This window comes from Mandrillus leucophaeus, unplaced genomic scaffold, assembly GCF_000951045.1.
Source record: "Mandrillus leucophaeus isolate KB7577 unplaced genomic scaffold, Mleu.le_1.0 Scaffold3, whole genome shotgun sequence".
NCBI classification, from domain to species: domain Eukaryota; kingdom Metazoa; phylum Chordata; class Mammalia; order Primates; family Cercopithecidae; genus Mandrillus; species Mandrillus leucophaeus.
The window spans coordinates 14,200,500-14,219,548 of NW_012103142.1; the positions used below are offsets into that span (position 1 = coordinate 14,200,500).

Consider the following 19,049-nt stretch of genomic DNA (forward strand, 5'->3'; position numbering starts at 1 on the left):
AGGAGGTAATAGAAAAGAAACATTCAGGAATAAAAAATCCTCTCAGAAATTAAATACATGTCAATGGAAAGAAAAATAAATAAATAAAAGCGTTGAAAGATAATGTTGCAGAAATTTCCCAGAAAAATACAGCCAAAAAGTCAAAGAGAGAAAATTGCAGAGAAAGAAAACAGGAATTTGAGCATAATTTTGGAAGACTTAAGGTCCAACTAGTAGATATCCTTCAAATAATAGGAGGAAACAGTGAGATAGATATAGGGGAGGAAAGTTTCAAATAAGCTGTTTGGTATGGTTTCCTGTGTCTCCACCTAAATATCATTTTGAGTCATAATAAACAGCACATGTGAAGGGCAGGGTGAGGTGGAGATAGTTGAATCATGGGGCTGGTTTCTCTCATACTGATCTCATGGTAATGAATAAGTCTCAAAAGATCTGATGGTTTTATAAACGGGAGTTCCCCTGCACAAGTTCTCTTTTGCCTTCCGCTATGTGAGACATGCCTATGCTTCTCCTTTGCCTTTCACCGTGATTGTGAGGCCTCCCCAGCCATGCTGAACTGTGAGTCCATTAAACCTCTTTCCTTTATAAAGTACCCAGTTGGGTATGTCTTTGTTAGCAGCACGAGAATGAACTAGTATACTCTCTTCAAGAAAAAATGTCCACAGTGGAAGGATATGAATTTCTAGATTGAAAGGACTTATAAGGAATCAAATACATGAAGCTCAGAGCAGTTGAGACAAAGCAGCCCTAAAAGTTTCCAGGAGAAAATATAGTTTACATAAAAGAGTCAGAATTTAGAATGACATGAGGCTTCTAGAAGCTTCTAGTAAGCAATGGAGTGATGCCATCAAAACCCTGAATCAATTTCCACTATCCAAACTACCATGCAAGTGTGAAGGTGCAATAAAGACATTTTCAGACATGTAAGATCTTGTAAAACTTACCTTCCATGCTCCACTTCTCCAGTGAAGATATTGGAAAATATGCTCTGTCATAACTAGGAAGTAAACTTTTTTTCTCATTCATATTTTCAGTGGAAGTCAGGTATGATTATGGAGGCTCTGATGGGCTCCCTAAACCCCATTAGGAGTCCTTACCAGGTAAGGCAAGTCCTGGGAATTTGGCCTTGGGGCAATTCTGCAAATGTGGCCAGCAAAAATGATGATGATGGGCTCAATTAGCTCCAACTCTTTCTAATGCATATCTTTAACTTTCTGCCCACTTCTTTTTATATTTTTTGACTCTAAGCTTGAATTGCGTCTTAGACGCGGCTGGAAAGAATGGCTCCCACATCCGCTGTAGCCTTCATCTATCCATGTTTTCTGTTGAGGCCGTATCAGTTCTAGTTTCTCTGTTAATCTTCTTTCTGCATTCCAGAAGTGACTTGGATTTTCTAGACGGCTGTTGATAACCTTTATTGGGTTCCAGGGCTATTATATATATTTCCTTTGATGACTTTCTGTGTAATTTCCAAGAGATTTCTGGGGATTGGATGGGCAATAAATGTATGTGCTTCCTCTACCATTTTAAACAGAAACTCATAGACAGCAGATTTTGCCCTTCCCCTGTATTTACACATACTGAGTTGCTGATTAAGGCTCTCAAACTTCTATTATATTATCTCTTCTCCAAACTATTCTCTTTCTCCCTGTGCATTTGCATTTTTGAAACAAATAGTGACCGGGCATGGTGGCTCATGCTTGTAATCCCAGCACTTTCAGAGGCTGAAGCAGGAGGATCACTTGAGCCCAGGAGTTGTCTAGCCTGGGCAACATAGTGAGACCCCATCTTTACAAATAAAATACAGAAAATTAGCCAGGTGTGGTGGTATACACCTGTAGTACCAACTACCTGGAGGGGCTGAGGTGGGAGAATCCCTTGAACCTAGGAAGTTGAGGCTTCAGTGAGCTGTGATCACACCACTGAACTCCAGCCTGGGTGACAGAGTGAGGCCCTGTCTCAAAAAAAATTAAATATAGGACTTTACATACATGTCTATTACATTTTCTTTTTCAGGCAGCCACTCAGTGGAGAGTGAAGAAACCCAACTTAAGCTTGTTTGAGAAAGAGGAAAATCTGTTGCTGCATGCATCTGGAAAGTCCAGGGGATATGAGCATCAGGTGTGGTTTGATCCAGGTGCTCAAATAACAACATTAAACTCACTTCCCATCCTTCTTCTTCTCTTTCAGCATTTCAGCTCTTCTTTTCTCCTGATTGCCTTCATTCTCAGGGAATGATTATCCACATGGTAGCTTCTGGCTCTCATGCCTGTCTGAGACCATCCTGTTACTCCCAGTAATGCTAGGAGTGGCTGCTTCTCAGAACATTGGTGTGCTCCTGGGATAATTGCCTTTCTGGAAATCACATTGTAGCTTATTCAGAAGCACTTTTAATAGAGATCTTTGGAATGACCCTGGGTAGAACTTTATCAAAACCTGGAGCATAGCAGCAATACCTGGAGATTCTATCAAAAACAGCAAGGCCAGCACAGTGGGTAAGAATGGACTGTGGACAGGAACAGAGGAGGAATCTCAGTCAAATGAATTGCTGGGGGGAGGAAAATTATATGCTTTGAGCACTTCTTTTTTTGATGGGCATTTCATACACAGAGGCAGTTAAAAGTATGTGCTCTGCAATCATAGCCCTGCTAGGGATATATCAGGCCCTTGATCTTGAGTGCTTCTTAAACTTTAAAGTGCTGGGAATGAAGGGAGGATCTTGTTAAAGGGCAGATTCTGTTTCAGTAGGTCGGGGGGCGCTTGAGACTCTGCATCTCTAACCAGCTCCCAGGGGATGCAGATGCAGATGCTACAGTGCATAGAACATGCTTTGAGTACCAAAGACTTAACTTTTCTGGGCTTTAGTTGCCTCACATGTAAAATGTGGATATCAGTGCCTTCATCATAAGATCATAGAGAGAATTAAATAAGAATGTAAAGAACTTGGCCAGGTGCAGTGGCTCAAGCCTATAATCCCAGCACTTTGGGAGGCCAAGGCAGGCGGATCACCTGAAGTTGGGAGTTCACGACCAGCCTGACCAACATGGTGAAACCCCGTCTCTACTAAAAATATAAAATTAGCTGGGTGTGGTGGTGCATGCCTGTAATCCCAGGTACTTGGGAAGGCTGAGGCAGAAGAATCGCTTGAACCCGGGATGCAGAGGTTGTGGTGAGCTGAGATCGTGTCATTGCATTCCAGCCTGGGCAACGAGAGTGAAACTCCGCCTCAAAAAAAATAAAAAATAAAAAAAAGAAGAATGTAAAGAACTTACAAGAGCTCTTGACACAGTATAAGCACTCTATAAGTGCTATTATTTCTGAAGAGTGGTAACAATGAAGGTGCTATCATGAAGACTGAGGGTACGAATGCCAGGTGCTCCATGTGGGGCCTGATGCATAAAGAGCTTTGGGTGGACTTCCTATGTACACAGCACGTGATGCTGTTTCTCATTCAATCCCTCCTAACTCTATGAGACAGATACTATCATCCTTTACATTTAATAGATGTGCAAACCAAAACTTAAGTTAAAAAAACTTGTCCAAGATCAGAAGTTTACCAAGCAGCAGAGCTGGGGTTTAAACCTAGGTCCCGTGGCAGTAAAACTTGTGAATGTAGTCATTAACCGGCCCTCCAATAATAATTGTTACTGTTATTATCTTATTAAGTCCTCATGACAAAGGTAGATTTTCATGCCCATTTCACAGGAGAGGAAACTGAGTTGTAGGGACTTTAGTAACTTGTCTAAAGTCACATACACAATCCTCATCCCTTTCTCATATACAAGGTTGATAGGGAGGTGGTGACATCTTTTGAGGTGAGCTGAGGGTGGCACATGGGCCAGAATTTGGGTTCTACCCTCCCTGTTATAGACCCGTGTTTTTCATGAAGGCCCCTGACAAGAGCTGAACAGGCATCCATTGTCCTCCTCACTCCACCGGGATGGTTGAGAGAAGCCCTCCTTTCTTCACTGAGGAACTTTGTGCCAAGTCACTTGCATGTCTACGCTACCTACCCCCCACCTGAACTCAGCAGGGCAACACAAAGAAAGCATGAAGAACTTTGCTGTGCTGCTTTTGGAAAATCTGCTAACCCGTAGCACAACCAATCCATCTTAAGAATGAAACAGCAGTGATTCAGCAGTGAAACAGCAGTGACGGAAAAGAGTTGTACAATTCCAGGGCACTCAAAAGTGATGGAAGAAGGCTATTGAGGATGATGTAAGTGTTAGGTTAGTTTCTCCAGGACTTAGACTCTGAGAGGGAGATGTACATGCAGGAGGTTTACTGGGGTGACTTTAGAGTCCTCACCTGTTAGGGATAAAGGCAGAGTTGAACTGAAATACTGGGCCTCAGCCTATCCCATGGGGATATCTCTAGAGCTGGAATGGCCCAAGGGAAGGCCTTCCTTGACTAGTCACTGGATGCAGGCTGTCCCTGAGGAGGGTGAGACCTTGGCGGGGAGCATCCTCCAGCTGAGAGCAATGCCTGGCCACTCAGCAGCGAGTCATAACCCTCCAACCCTCCCAGCATTGGGGGGTATGAGTGTTTCCACTCTGAAATGGGGAGCTGGGACTACAGCATCCACTACAGCACATCAGATGGACTATCAAGGTGTTGAACTTGGCAGCTTTGTAGGGAAACTATAAATCTTGTTTTAAGAATAAAATACCCTACTGGCAAATCCAAAGACTGTTTGGGGAACAGTAATGATTTTCCTAATGATGGCAACTAGTTAAGAAGGCCCCATAGTCCTGTCCAACCCTAAAAGTTTTCTAACTCAATTATTGGTTGAGAATGGAAAATAACAGAAAAGAATCAAGGAGGTATTGTGAATGAATTCTTTAGCACAGTGTTTCATCCATTTCCGCCTATTTTGGATTTCCTATTTCCAACCTATACCAAATGTGCTTGCGTACACATACACATGACTAACCTTAAATATGGCTTCCTTTTAGAGACATAAAAAGCTCCTGAATCAACTCCAATAACATTTCCCCAGACTTTCTTTGAAAGGTGCAGATGAATGAGCTTGACAGAAAACTTTTTGCTTGAAATTTTCCCTTTCTCAGATTGCATAAATTTAAGGGGAAAGCCTGCCAAATGTTCAATGACGCTCAGCATGGTGGCTTCTGGCAGGGACACGCTGTACCAGCAGCTAAATGAATGTTTCCCTGAATCACTGACTTATCTTCCTTTATCACCTGCTCTGTTCCCCCTCTTCTGCACTGAGGCTTTGTAAATGACGTGGGCAGGGGAAGAAAAAAAAAAACTTCAGAACCACAACAAGACACTGCATATTGATGTTGGATATTGAGAATTCATCTGGTATTAATAGATAAGATTGCAGTGAGGAGCATGAAGCTATCGAAAGCTATCTTCAAGCCTAAAGTGGACAAATCAGTCAAGCCCCAACGCTACAGAGTATCTGGACATTTTGGGCTGTAGCTTTGTGTTAGGAAACTTCTTGTTTGTGTTAGGATTTACCAGATGAATTGGGTCATATAATTCCCTTTTTGAAACCCTTAAAATGAACCTCAAACCGCCTAGCCTGGCCTATTAATAATAGGTTCTACTGAGCCTGCCCCCCGGCCACCTGCCTTCCAACCTCATCCTAAACTGTGCTCACCCTCACTCCCTGTACCTCAGCCATACCAACAAAATCCCTCAGGCTCCTCCAACACGACAAGACAAAGCCTTTCCAGAGTCGCGGCCTTCAGCCCTGCTGCCTGGAACGCTTTTCTCGCAGCATTTCCATGGCCAGCCTCCAGGTCGGCTTAAATGTTCCCTCTTTAGAGACGCCTTCCCCGACTGTGATCCTCCACTTTTATTCTCGATCCTCATAGTATACTTTTGGCTTCCTTCACTGTATTCTCCTGTGAGAATTTGTGGCCATTATATGCTCATTTCTTATCTCTTTTCCATGCTAGACTCCTCTCCCTGAAATGGCAGGGACAAAAGCTACCTTGTTCACCACTGAAAACCCAGTGTCAGGCACACAGTTTATTTGTTATTTGAATGAACAGTGTTTCACCCAGAGCCTAAGTCCTGTGCTCTCTCATTTAAAAAGGAACACTTATTTACACATTTGTAAATGAAGGGTTGAATATATGGAAATATCTCACAGACATGAGATGGGAGACTTATGTTTCTAGTATGAGGACATTCTAAACCCCCGTCACAACTAAAGGCTCCTTCTTCTCCATTCTCAGGGAGAACAGCTTTTGTTTTAGTCGAGGTATAACTTACTGTGGTATATGGCACACATTTTAACTGAATTTTACATGTGTATGCATCCATATGGAGATCAGGATCGAGATGTAGAATATTTATGGCACCTCGGAAGGCTTCCACATGAGAGGGTTCCTCCCAGGCAGTACCATCTCAGAGGTAGCCACTGTACTGTGACAGCTCCCCCACCAGGTTCCCAAAGGGTGTAAGTCTGTTGCCTGAACTCTGAGGGCCAGGCAGTGAGCCAAGACCCTGGTGCCGAGCTAAGGAGCAGGTGTCCCTGAGAACCCAAACATCCCGGAGAGTATCTGAGGACCTACCAAGAAAAACAGTTGCATTTTTCAAACATGTAGGCAAAGAGCTAGAAAATTAGCTTAAAAGCAGTTTATGGATGGGAGGCGGGGCAGATCTCTAGAGCTATCCTGCCGCCATCCTGGAGTGCCCTGTATGTAAGTCCCAATAAACTCATCTACTCCTCACGCTGGACTTGTCTGAGTCATTCTTTGAACTCTTAGTGCTTTCTTAGTTTGGGGGTTGGGGTGGGGGACCTTACAGTCCTAAGTTGTTTTCATAACAGCCACTATTATTTCTATTTATATAGGCCAGTTTTGACTTTCTCAGCTTGCTAAAAGGAGTCATACATTATGTATTCTTTCATGTCTAGTTTTTCTTTTTTGCTCAAAATACGATTTTGAGATCCATCATGTTCCTGTGTACCACTGGTTTATGTGTCTTATTGCTTTGTAACATTCCTTTGTGTGAGGATCGCACAGCTTATTCTATAGTTGAAGGACTTTGGGGTTGTATCCAGTTAATGGCTATGACGAACAACTTTGCTGGGGACATTATTGTACAAGTATTTTGATAGATGTGAGCACTCATATCTGCTAGGTGCATGCCTTGGAGTGGAACTGCTCCCAGAGAGGCCTGTTAGCTTTAGCAGATACTACCAAATAGTGCAGTGAAGTGGCAGTACCAGTCGACACTCCACCAGTGGCACGTGACAGTTCCCCTTCCTTCATATCCTTACCAGAACTTTTTATTTCCCAGACTTAATTTTAGTCATTCTGATAGCTCTGTGTAGTATCTCCGAGATTATCTTTTGCTTTTGTCTGATAAGCAATGAAGTTGAGCATCTTTTGAATGTTAATGGGTCATCTGGGTATTTTGTGTATGTCTGTGTGTACGTGAATTGCCTGTATGTGTGAAGTGCCTTTGAAATTATTTTGATGATTCAAGAAATGGATTGTCTATGTTTTCCTTATTTGTAGGTTTTTTTTTTTTTTTTTGAGACGGGAGTCTTACTCTGTCGCCCAGGCTGGAGTGCAGTGGCGCGATCTCGGCTCACTGCAAGCTCCGCCTCCTGGGTTCACGCCATTCTCCTGCCTCAGCCTCCCAAGTAGCTGGGACTACAGGCGCCCGCCACCACGCCCGGCTAATTTTTTGCATTTTTAGTAGAGACGGGGTTTCACCATGTTAGCCAGGATAGTCTCGATCTCCTGACCTTGTGATCCACCTGCCTCGGCCTCCCAAAGTGCTGGGATTACAGGTGTGTGCCATTTGTAGTTTTTTAAAAAAACATTTTGGATATAATTTATTTGACAACTACATATGTCTCAAATATCCTTTTCCAGTCTGATGCTGTCCCTTTTCATTCTCCTAATACCCATCTGATGAACAGAAGCTCTTCGTTTTAATGAAATCGAATGTATTAATCATTTAGATTATGATAGTGCTTTTTCCCTGAATAATAATTTTTTGCCAACTTAGGTCTCTTACAGTGTTTTTAGCAAGAGAATAGAGTGGGAAGACATTAAAAGAGGTTCTTATACACTTGAAATGGCTTTTAGCACCAAGATGTTGAAACAGGGGAATATAACAGGGACCTCTCCCAGTTCCTCTTATCAGAGGCCAACCCAACCCTCCAGGCCCTGCTCAAGGCCCCCTTCCCCCAAGAGATGGCTGCCAACCAGCTTCCCCCACTTTCAGGAAGAACCTAGGTATATGGGTTAACCCCATATGTTGGGGACGTCTTAGAAAAACTCTAGGTTGAAATGCACTTCTCCACAATTACCCCTCAAGAAAACCCAACTCAGGTCGACAACACAGAAATTACACCACGTGGACAAAGAGTCATTCACCAGATATATTTGAAGTCTAAGCTCTTTGAGCTATACACGTGCACAAATGATTCAGTTGGTGGAAATCTTCCCCTCCCCCTTCATTGTTAAACTTTTCAAACTTAAAATAGTGCTAAAGAGGTTTGCATAATGTGTGTCATGGAAATGCTGAGGCGATTCTGGCTTTCACAGTGCTAGGAGGTTCCCTTGCAACACTTCAAGGAGTCTTTCCATTTCGTACCGTTCTCCTAGGAAAAGCCCCTCTTTTCCCCCTCCCCAAACCCAACCTAGTGAAAGAATTACTTGATCTGCGACAGGTTAACACTGACACAGAGCAGCAAGTTTTACTAAGACTAACTCCAGAGGCCATATACTTCATTATGTTTCTTTTATGACTACACAGAATGGTCATTTCAACTTTTACTAAGTGGTTAAAAATGTCGGATGTGTCTTTTAAAAAACATTTAAAAATCATTTTCAAACATTTTCTCTCACCTAGATTTCTTTAGAACCTGCATTCTGAAAATTCAGGGTAGCTTAAAAAGTCAAATGACCCCACAGATGACTAAGAAGAGTCAGCTCCGAAAGGCTGGCTGCTGCAGTGCTCTGCATCTGAGTAGCTGAGTCTACTATTTCTTCCACTAGAGGACACCATTTCTCCACTACTAAGTCTGTAGTCATTAATCATCAATGAAAAACCAAAAACCTCCACAGCAAAGGAAAGTCAGAGCATATGCTTACTGTACACTCCTCAGATTTTATTTTTAAAAGGAGTTTTCATTTTCCTTATGGAAACTCAGGATTTTACAAGCAATGCTCTCCTCAGTTTCACCTGTACTGTGTCCAGTACTATATTGCTATATTCACAGTAAAACGGACTTTAATTTCTGAGTGATCAGTCTATGTTTTAAGTTTCTGACGAAACTAACATACACCTTAGTCAAAAACCACAACAATCCCTCAATCTGTTTGCTGTGTTGTTGTTCTTGTTTTTCTGAGGCTTGGGTAATGAAAGTACTTCCCCCACTCCATTGTAATCTGCATTTGCATCTAAAGTAATTCATTAATGTACAGGAGTAGATGAGGCCTGGCACATATAGCAGAAGGTAATGGTTCTATAGGTGTATCTTCTGTAATGCACTTTGGGCTAGAGAAATAGAAAAATCACACGTAACAAAAACAAATAACTTTTTTGAGCACACGGGCATTGCGTGAGTAGGACCAGCATACATGTATCTATCATCCTTCCCCATTTTAACATGCTCAGCTGCTGCTGCATTCTGGAGATTTAGCTTCATCCCAATAATCTACAACGGACACTTGCATCTTTATTTAAAAACAAGTGGTCTTGATAGCAAAGATGTTAGCTAATCATGTATATATTGGCATTAGATGTTTTGTGTCCTTTCAAAATTCAGCATGATCCTTACTAGAGCGTAATATTATCAGAGTATCTGTATTAGTATATGAAGGCATTCATAAGCAATGCACATTATGTTTTGAAGCAGCTAATGGTTGAACAATCACTAAATAAAAAACATCCAGATTTTAAAAGCACAGCTGAAACATTTGTACAAATATACAAAGAGAGAAAACAATCATTCAGACACCATGAAACTTTTGTAATAAATAGGTTTGTCTGAAATCGGTCTCTATCACCCTGGACAAGCCTCCCCAACGAGGCTGGGAAAGTTCTACAGGGGAGTGGTGTTTGAAATCTATTGAGGAATATCTTTGGGGCCAAGCTCAATTTTGCCTCCAGGAATTTCAACAGAGCTATGGTGTATCGACTCACAATAGTGAATATACCCAGACTTGTTGAGCTGGAATATGCTGATCATTTTCCTAATCTAGATAGGACATGGCTAGATGCTGACAATCTGTGAGTTATAGGATATCCTCAAATCATGAAAATAAATGCTGGTGATCATGCATGTCCTGGGAATGTCGGGATGCAGAGGACTGAGTGAGACCAGACAGGGATATCTCATGCAGTCAAAGTCAAGTTTACATATGGTCCTATTTAAGTGGCCAGGAAAGAACAATGCACACACGTCAGGACTGGGACTGAAACAGCTCACAAACAACACAGGTGCTATTTGTTACTGATGTCTCTGGCTTGGATCAACATGAGAGAACAAAGATATAGGCTGTGCTGATTGTTTAATAAGAAAATACTACTTTTTTCCCTAGAACCTTCTAAATAATGGGTTTTACTTAATGGGTATGATATGATCAGGAGACATATCACCTTTTCCTAGCCCTTTTGTCCGAGAGGCTTGATAACAAGGAAGGAATCTCAAACAACCAAACACCCAGGAATTTAAAGGCAATTTTTTTTTTTGACAAACAACGGGGGAAAAAGCATGATAAAGAGGAGACGGCTATTATCGTCGAGGCGGAGCAGGCAGCTCAGTTGGACACGGAGGGCGGCAGGCCAGGACGCCGAGTTTGGATGATTTTTGGCTTTGGGGAAGTCTTTGGGTCCTCTTCTTCCTCTATGTCACTGTCGCACACGTGGACGACGACACTTGGGGTGGACTCAGTCCCTGCATGGAGCTCATACTTCTCTCCTGAAAAGCAAGGAAAATGGAAGTGAGAAAGAGGGAGGGATTTCAAAAGAGCTCCTGGAGCAGGGTCTGCTTAGGAAATGAGAGGAGCATTTTCCAGGGTCTCAGGAAGCCTGCGATCTCATGCAGGGATGGCACAGGGTGTCGGCAAGTGGAAGATCAATTTCCTTATATCCTGGCTCTGCAACTTATCAACTGTGCAACCCCAAACAAGCCACTCAATACCTCTTAGCCTTCACATCCTTTGCTGTAAATTTCAACATGGTAATACCTCCACTCTGTAGGATGGTGGTGAGGACTGGATGGGCTTGGCGGTTAGTCATATTAGTTTCTCTTCTATTTTCCAACCTTGCTGCTAATTGTTGAGTAATCTTGAGCCAATCACTTCACTTCTTTATCTTTTGAATATGGTAGTCTCTGAGTTCCCCTCCAGCAGTACACTTCTTACAGTCAGAGTTGCTCCAGGATGGAATAAGGCAGGGTCATCACATGCCCAGGATTCAGTGGTTACTGAGTAACTGGGTTAGATGACCATCAAGGCCCTTTCTAGTTCCAAGTGTCTACATTCTTGACTGGCTTATATTATAGTCAAATTGCTGTTAGCTGACTGGCTTTCTGTCTTTCTGTTGCTTCAGTAGATGTTTCTTGAGCATCTCTCATGGTCTATTGCTACTCATAAAGGCTACAAGGCAGAATAAAAAGTATTTCTGCCTTTCACAAGTGCACAGTCCAGTGGAGACATGTGGAGATAGAACATATCACAGTATAAAATGGTGAGTACTATGGTGGCAATGTATGTTAAGGACTATGGCATCAAATGGTAAGGAAAGGCGTCCTAGTGGACTGGCAGCTGATCTGGGTCTAAAAGACAAACAGAAGATCTCCAGGTGATAGGGTAAGAGGAGGTGGCATTCTCAACCTCCATGCTTGTAACTTTTCAACTTCATTGTTGACATACTCATCTTAATCCTCTCCAGACATCCCATCCTTCACTTCCCAACTTTCGTGGATCAAAAGAAAAGTCTTCCAAAAACAATGACTCCAAGACATCCTCCTGGTTAGTGGCTCTCTAGATCTCACAAGATCAAGTATAAATTTTTTAGTCTAGCACAGAAGACCCTGTGTAATCTCTCACCAATCTTTTCCAACACTACCTGCGTCGATTCCTTCTTTGTTTTGGTCAAACTGGTTTACCTGTTGGCCCCTAATCATGACAGCTAAATTCTTAGGGCCACAAAACTAGCTACTTTTACTTGGCATAGCCTCACTTATCTTCCAGAGTTCCCTAAATCCTGCCCTTCTTCCAGGATCAAAGCCAGACCCCATGCAGCCCAGGAATCTGCTATTCTCAGTCTTACAAGTGCCTCCACTGGATGGCTGGAGCAAGTATTGTCAGTTCCAGTGACAGGACACTAATTACGTGCTACTGTGCATATCTTGGTAAGCCTTAATGGTACAAATGGCAAACTTTCACAAGGTAGTTTTAAATTCTGGGTGCTGATGCTGGGAATGAGGAGCACGGATAATGCAATAAATATCAAAGCTCTTCTAAGTGATGCTGGGAAGGATGTAGACATTCAGAGACAGCCATTGTTATTGGTTGAATCAAGTCCCCTCAAAAGATGTTGAGGTCCTAACTATCCTCCAGTAGTTGTGAAAGTAACTTTATTTGGAAATAAGGTCTTTGCAGATGATCAAATTAAGATGAGGTCATTAGGGTGGGCTCTACTTCAATATGACTAGCACCCTTAAAGAAAAAGGAAGGTCAGACATTGACATACACCAAGGGAGAATGCCCTGTGAAGACTGAGGTTATGCAACCATAAGCCAAGGAACTACCCGAAGCTAGGGAAGGCCAGGAACAGATCCCTCCCTGACACCTTCAGAGACAACATGGTCCTGTGCACACTTTGACCTGAACTTCTAAATTCCAGAACAGTGAGTCAATAAATTTTTGTCATAAAAGCCACTCGGTTTGTGGCACTTTTTTTTTTTTTTTTTTTTTTTTTGGAGACAGAGTCTTGCTCTGTTGCCCAGGCTGGAGTACAGTGGCATAATCTCAGCTCACTGCAACCTCCACCTCCCAGGTTCAAGCAATTCTCATGCCTCAGCCTCCCTAGTAGCTGGGATTATAGGTGTGCACCACCACGCCTGGCTAATTTTTGTATTTTTAGTAGAGACAGAGTTTCACCATGTTGGTTAGGCTGGTCTCGAATTCCTGATCTCAGGTGATCCACCCACCTTGGACTCCCAAAGTGCTGGGATTACAGGTGTGAGCCACTGCACCTGGAAGTTTGTGGCACTTTGTTATGGCAACTTTAGCAAACGAACACAGCCATACCCTGCTGAGAGTGTGCTCATTCAGTTAAGAGTCAGAGAAGTCTCTATTGGGCAACTCTTGCCCTCGACATCCTGCTGTATAAAGAAAGGCTTTCCTGGGTGAGGGCAGCAAATATTTCACAGAAAGTGTTACAGCTCCAGCATTTCCCTGGATATTAATAGTACAGAAAAATAGAACCAGCTACAGCCATTGAAGTATGGTTGATATGACTCTGTATTTAAAGTCTAGAAGTGGTGAAATCATAGGTAGGGAGAACTACATCAAAAAGCATTGAATCTCTGATACAAGCGAGCTGATGTGGCCCAGTCTGATACAGGAGAAGACAGTGACAGGAGCAGAGATACAGGGGAGAGCCAGGAAGGAGATGCCTGCCTGACCATTCATGCTATTCTTTGCTATCCTGCCTTGTGGAGCAAGAATTGGTAGTTGGCATTAACCCAGCCACACTGTAATCCATGGGGAAGTTGCATACCACACATAAGTGGTGTAGTGCTGTATGTATCGATGCTAAGTAAGGTTCACTTAATTGTGTGGGTTCTGTTCTCCCTAAAATATTTTGGCATTTTTATCCACGTCCCCAGGTAAACAGATCATCTGCAGACATTGCTAAGGAGAGAAACCTACATCAAACCAGCTTTATCTGAGGGTTGTATCAAAGGCTCTGGGTCAGAGTGGGCAGCTCTGGTTGGGGGTGTCTCTGAGCAGTGGTTCTTAAACATCTGACAATTAACTGGGAGTGCTTGTTAAAAAAAGAGTTTAGGCCAGGCATGGTGTCTCATGCCTGTAATGCCAGCACTTTGGGAGGCCGAGGCGGACAGATCACTTGAGGTCAGAAGTTCAAGACCAGCCTGGTCAACATGGTGAAACCCCACCACTATTAAAAATACAAAAATTAGTTGGGCATGTGGTACATGCCTGTAGCCCCAGCTACTGGGGAGGCTGAGGCATGAGAATCACTTAAACCCAGTAAGTGGTAGTTGCAGTGAGCTGAGGTCATGCCACTGCACTCCAGCCTGGGCCACAGAGCAAGACTCTGTCTCAAAAAAAAAAAAAAAAAAGAAAGGAGCTAAGGAATCCTGGATCGTTTCTCTGGTGCTCCCAGCCACTAGCTCCCATTCATCTTTGGTGTTCTCGTTGTTGTTCAGGAAAGAACATTAAGTCACTTAAAGTCCAACAGTGACCAGTGATTGAGTTGATTGCATCCAGCGTTTCTCAAATTTTGTCTTTCCTTCAGGAAGTCCTTGCAATTCTAAATGAAAGACACCATCCAAAGAGAGACAGAGAAAGAAATGTTTGCTGAGTCATCAAATATGGTGGTGATTCTTGTTTTTGTGTATAGGATTTCTTTAAGTTCTTATATTTGCAGCGGAAGCCCCTTTTGAAGAAACACTGGTGGCCACTGTAGTTTCATTCATTGCTCTGTGGATGGGGAGTGCATTGATGAAGGGGGAATGGCCTCTGTTATCCTCAGATGAAGAATAGAAAGGAACCTGCCACAGAGACGCAGGACCTGGGGTGGAGGTGAGGGCAAGGCTCAGGCCAGAGAATTCAAAGAACTCAGACGCCCTTCTTCTTTTTTCCATCTGTTAGCGAGAAACTGGCCATTTTAAAGACATTGTAATAAATCTAACAAAGCTAGGCCTTTGATTAAACCTTTTGTTCTCCCTGCCCTGGATAACGAACATTTCTTTAAAGGAATCTTTTTTTTTTTTCTTTTTTTTTGAGACAGTGTTTTGCACTTGTTGCCCAGGCTGGAGAGTGCAATGGCGCGATCTTGGCTCACTGCAACCTCTGCCTCCTGGGTTCAAATGATTCTCCTGCCTCAGCCTCCCAAGTAGCTGGGATTACAGGCACCCGCCATCACACCCGGCTAATTTTTTGTATTTTTAGCAGAGATGGGGTTTCAACATGTTGGCCAGGCTGATCTCGAACTCTTGACCTCAGGTAATACACCCGCCTCAGCCTCCCAAAGTGCTTAGATTACAGGCGTGAGTCACTGGCCTGAAGACACCTCTATTGCAATGTATTTACTGCTTCAGAAGTGGTTGCTTTCTTCTCAGAATAGGTGTGTTGGGGGCACACTCAGGATGGGAGGGCAAGCAGGGAGGCCGCTCTGTGTGCAGGGTGCAAAGCAACTTCCACGTCAACTTAATACCATCAGATTGCTCACTAGTAGAGATATTTTATTGCTGTGATCCCATTAACTCTGACATTGCACTGTTCTATTCTTGGAAACTTTCTTACTATCGAAATCCAGCAAAGCTTAGCAGCTGCTGAGAGCTCACAAAATAAAAAGAAATGGCTTTGGTCTTGCTGGATTGAATTTTTCTTTTTTTGGCCTCTTTTTCCCTTTGGGCTTCAACTAATTCCTCCACCACAAGGGCTGACGTCAATGTTGTCAACAGGCACAGGGACCAACTGGGCTTGTTTGGGGACAGAGAGCCTGTCAAGCCTTACCCACACAGGGTGGGAGGTCCTGCCATGGTGCAACGAGAACAGACCAATGGAACCAGCATTTCTCTGATAAGACAAGCAGAGCGTTGACCCATCACATGCTCACTCCTCTGCCAGTATTGAAACTGTCCTCTCCTTGGTGTGCGGAAAGGAGGCCAGGATCAAAAGTCACCAACAAGTGCATTGGTCGGGGTTTTTTACCTATCCCATGAAACAAATTTTCAGCCAAGTAAATGAAAAACCTTTTAGCACATGGTTAACAGTTAAATTCTCATTCAGGCCTTTGGAACTGACTGAGGTTTGGCCATTGCTTAAAATAGATGCCAAATTTCTGTCTCCTCTTTTCCCAAGCGGCTGGAGACATGTTTGTGACAATGTCCCAATTCCTCTATGTCTGCAGGAGGGAGGGAGGGTGCCCATGGGCTGTTTCCCATTCTCAGGAGGGACGAGGGTGAGTCCCTGTGCTGGCCAGGGGCTGGGAAACTTGGTGACATGACACAACCTCACATGGTACAATTGCAGAGAAATGTGTTGGTGCTGGCAGCCCAAGTGCCACTGAGTTTCTCTCTCATGCCACCTTTGGCTTACGGGTCATGACTTGGCCACCTCTTAAATTCTTTCTAAAATAATCAGTATGATTATGCAAAGTTTATAAAAATCAGCAAAATTCAGACATGGTAAGGGTAGAGAGATGAAGCAGAGGGACATGTCTATGTATTAGAGCAGAGTTTGAGATTCATTGTTTAGATTCCTAATAAGAAAAACTCAGTGATGGAGGGAAGGAGAAATACTCCTAAAAGTTTAGTGCCTGCTGGACAAAGCCCTTGTATGTGTACTGCCAAGCAATAGACAGAATCCCAGAACTAGTGAGGCTTTCAAAATACAGCCACATCTAACAGGCAAGGCCAGGCTTTGCTCTGCTCAGCACCTGCTGCTCTTCTTCCCAGGACATTCTTTCTCTTGGTCATCATGAGCCCCAGTTCCTACCCTGTGAGGAGCTACATATCCAGGCCTGATCTCACACCTGCATCCTGACTTACTGACATCTCTCTGTAAGTTGACTACCCTTTTCCAAACTCACATGTCTAAAGTAGAATTATTTTCTCTGCCAATCTAGATTCCCTTCCCAGCTATCACACTTCTTAGAAGTGCCATCATTCTTCCAGCCTTCTAGGTGCAAATCCTTAGAGTCAGTCATCCTTGAATTTTCTTTCTCTTTCATCATATCATCAGTCACCAAGCACTATTGAACATTGCTTGGCAACCCTTCTCTGCATGCTCCTTCCCCACACACCCCTTGTTATAACCCTATTCATGACTAACCCTCCCACTCAAAATACTCTTTGCTAGTTTCCCCACGACAGGAACTAACTTCTGTGCCAGAATAAGCCACCTAAGACAACAGTTGGAGAGTTCACCTTATCACATATGAGTAATGTGACTCTGAGAAAGTTATATAACATTTCTGAACCTCAGTTTTCCTCATCAACGAGAACAACACTCATATCACTGGGATACTATGAAACAGACATATGTGTCAAATACTTGATAAAGCCCTCTCCCAAGATGCATGCTATGATTATTTAGGGTGATATTATTTTGGCCACTGTTGCCCCCAAGTAATTCCTGGTTTCCAGTATGATTAACTAATCTGATTGCATCACACAATAGTCAAAGAATTAAGCAGCTGAACAATTGCAAAGAGCTTTTCCTCAGTGGAGACACCATTGCAAAGGGCAGTAAGGGGAGAATGATAACAGGTTGCATCTCATGGTAGTGGGTATCACATAATCTGGTCTTCAAAATGAACCTATCCCTTTTCCTCCAACCACCACTTCCCCTTTCTCTGTCATCACTGGCAATTTTCTCTCCTTTTTTTCCTCTCTTCCTAACCTTTTCTATACCTCTATTTTCATGAGACAGAAAATCTTATGTTGCCGTTTTAATATCAGCTTTTCTTTTTTTTTTGAGATAGTCAGAAACACTCATTTATAATACTTAATTATATCACCTTTTGTCTTATTCATTAGTTATTTCCTCTAGCAATGTGTTACATTCCAAACCATGGAAGTCAAGACTTAATGTTTTGTGATTGCTGCAGCTTAAGGTACATGTTAATGTTCAATGAATATGTGATTGATTTATGAAGAGCATCAAGCTTGGCCATTACTAACATACTTGTGTGATGTCTGGTATGTACTCACACATGAATATTCTTCCTATAGTTTAACTTGTGTAAGTTTTAGCTTTTCAACTAAGTAGAAAACCATTTAAAGGCAAGCGTCTATCCTCTTATCAGCATTCTATCAGTGCTAGCACACAGTAGGTGTCATAGAAACTCACTACATTCCCTAAACATAGTAACAATTATTTATGGAGCACTTACAAATGCCAGGCACAGGAAAGCCTGTAACTACTTGGCATGAAACAGATCTTTAATTATAACAACAGCTCTGTCATGTGGGTTTCATAATGTCTAGTTACACAACAGGAAGTTGAGATCACACAGGTAGTAAATGCCAGAGCCAGGATTTGAACTCAGGTTTTCCTGACATCAAAGAATGTGCTCATAGTCCCTCTCTGTCCCTAACTCTCATACTTCCCACTGTTTTCATATTCTACAAGCGACTCTACGGACAGGGAGCCTAGTTTTATCTTTCACTTTTAATACATTTTCATGGCAACTCATATTTTTCGTGAATATTTGTTCTCTAGCTAAAGATGGATTAGGTATTCCTTCTGAACCTTGCCTTGTTTTGTTTTGGCCATTGATAGTTATTCTAGACATGGTCTCTTTGACAATGAATCTTCTCAAAAGACAACACAATAAATTATGAAAAGACTATAAATTATAAACTGAGTTAATTTGCATCTCTTAGGGAAGGAAGCTTTGGACTCTGAAAGAAGATCCTCTACATTTTTCTCATTTTAAAACTGTATTATCTCTCATATTACGGGTGAATTCTCAACAGGAAAGTTATTTGTGGTAGCAGGTTGTGTTTTCCAAAGACGGTCATAATGTCTCCCACCCCACATACTCTCCTGAAACCTTGACAATGTTTCATCAAGGAGTGTTCCCTCTGTGTTCCCTCCCTTTAATCCTGGGCAGGCTTTAATGACTGTCTTGACAAATATAGTACAGGTTGCATATCCCTAATCCAAAAATATCCAAAATGCAAAACACTTCTGGCCCCAAGCATTTTGGATAAGGGATCCTCAACCTATGTGGTGGAAGGTAGCAGTGTGACTTCTGAATTAGGTAACAAATATGTCATGCACTTCTACTTTGCTCTTGCAGAATGCTCATGCTTGAAACCCTACGTCTAAGTTGTAAGG

The 19,049-nt window shown here is 42.6% G+C and overlaps 1 protein-coding gene across 2 annotated transcripts in view; it reads right to left on the reverse strand.

Moving 5' to 3' along the window:
• Positions 1 to 8,354: 8,354 nt before the first annotated feature.
• RCAN2 (regulator of calcineurin 2) overlaps positions 8,355 to 19,049 on the reverse strand; it is a 268,352-nt gene continuing 257,657 nt past the window's right edge. Inside the window, exon 5 of one of the 2 annotated variants that reach the window (XM_011986857.1) lies at positions 8,355 to 10,921. In XM_011986857.1, the coding sequence (XP_011842247.1) occupies positions 10,761 to 10,921 (161 nt within the window). In that variant the 3' untranslated portion in view covers positions 8,355 to 10,760. The remainder of the gene's footprint in view (positions 10,922 to 19,049) is intronic. The other variant, XM_011986858.1, reaches the window with a different exon arrangement.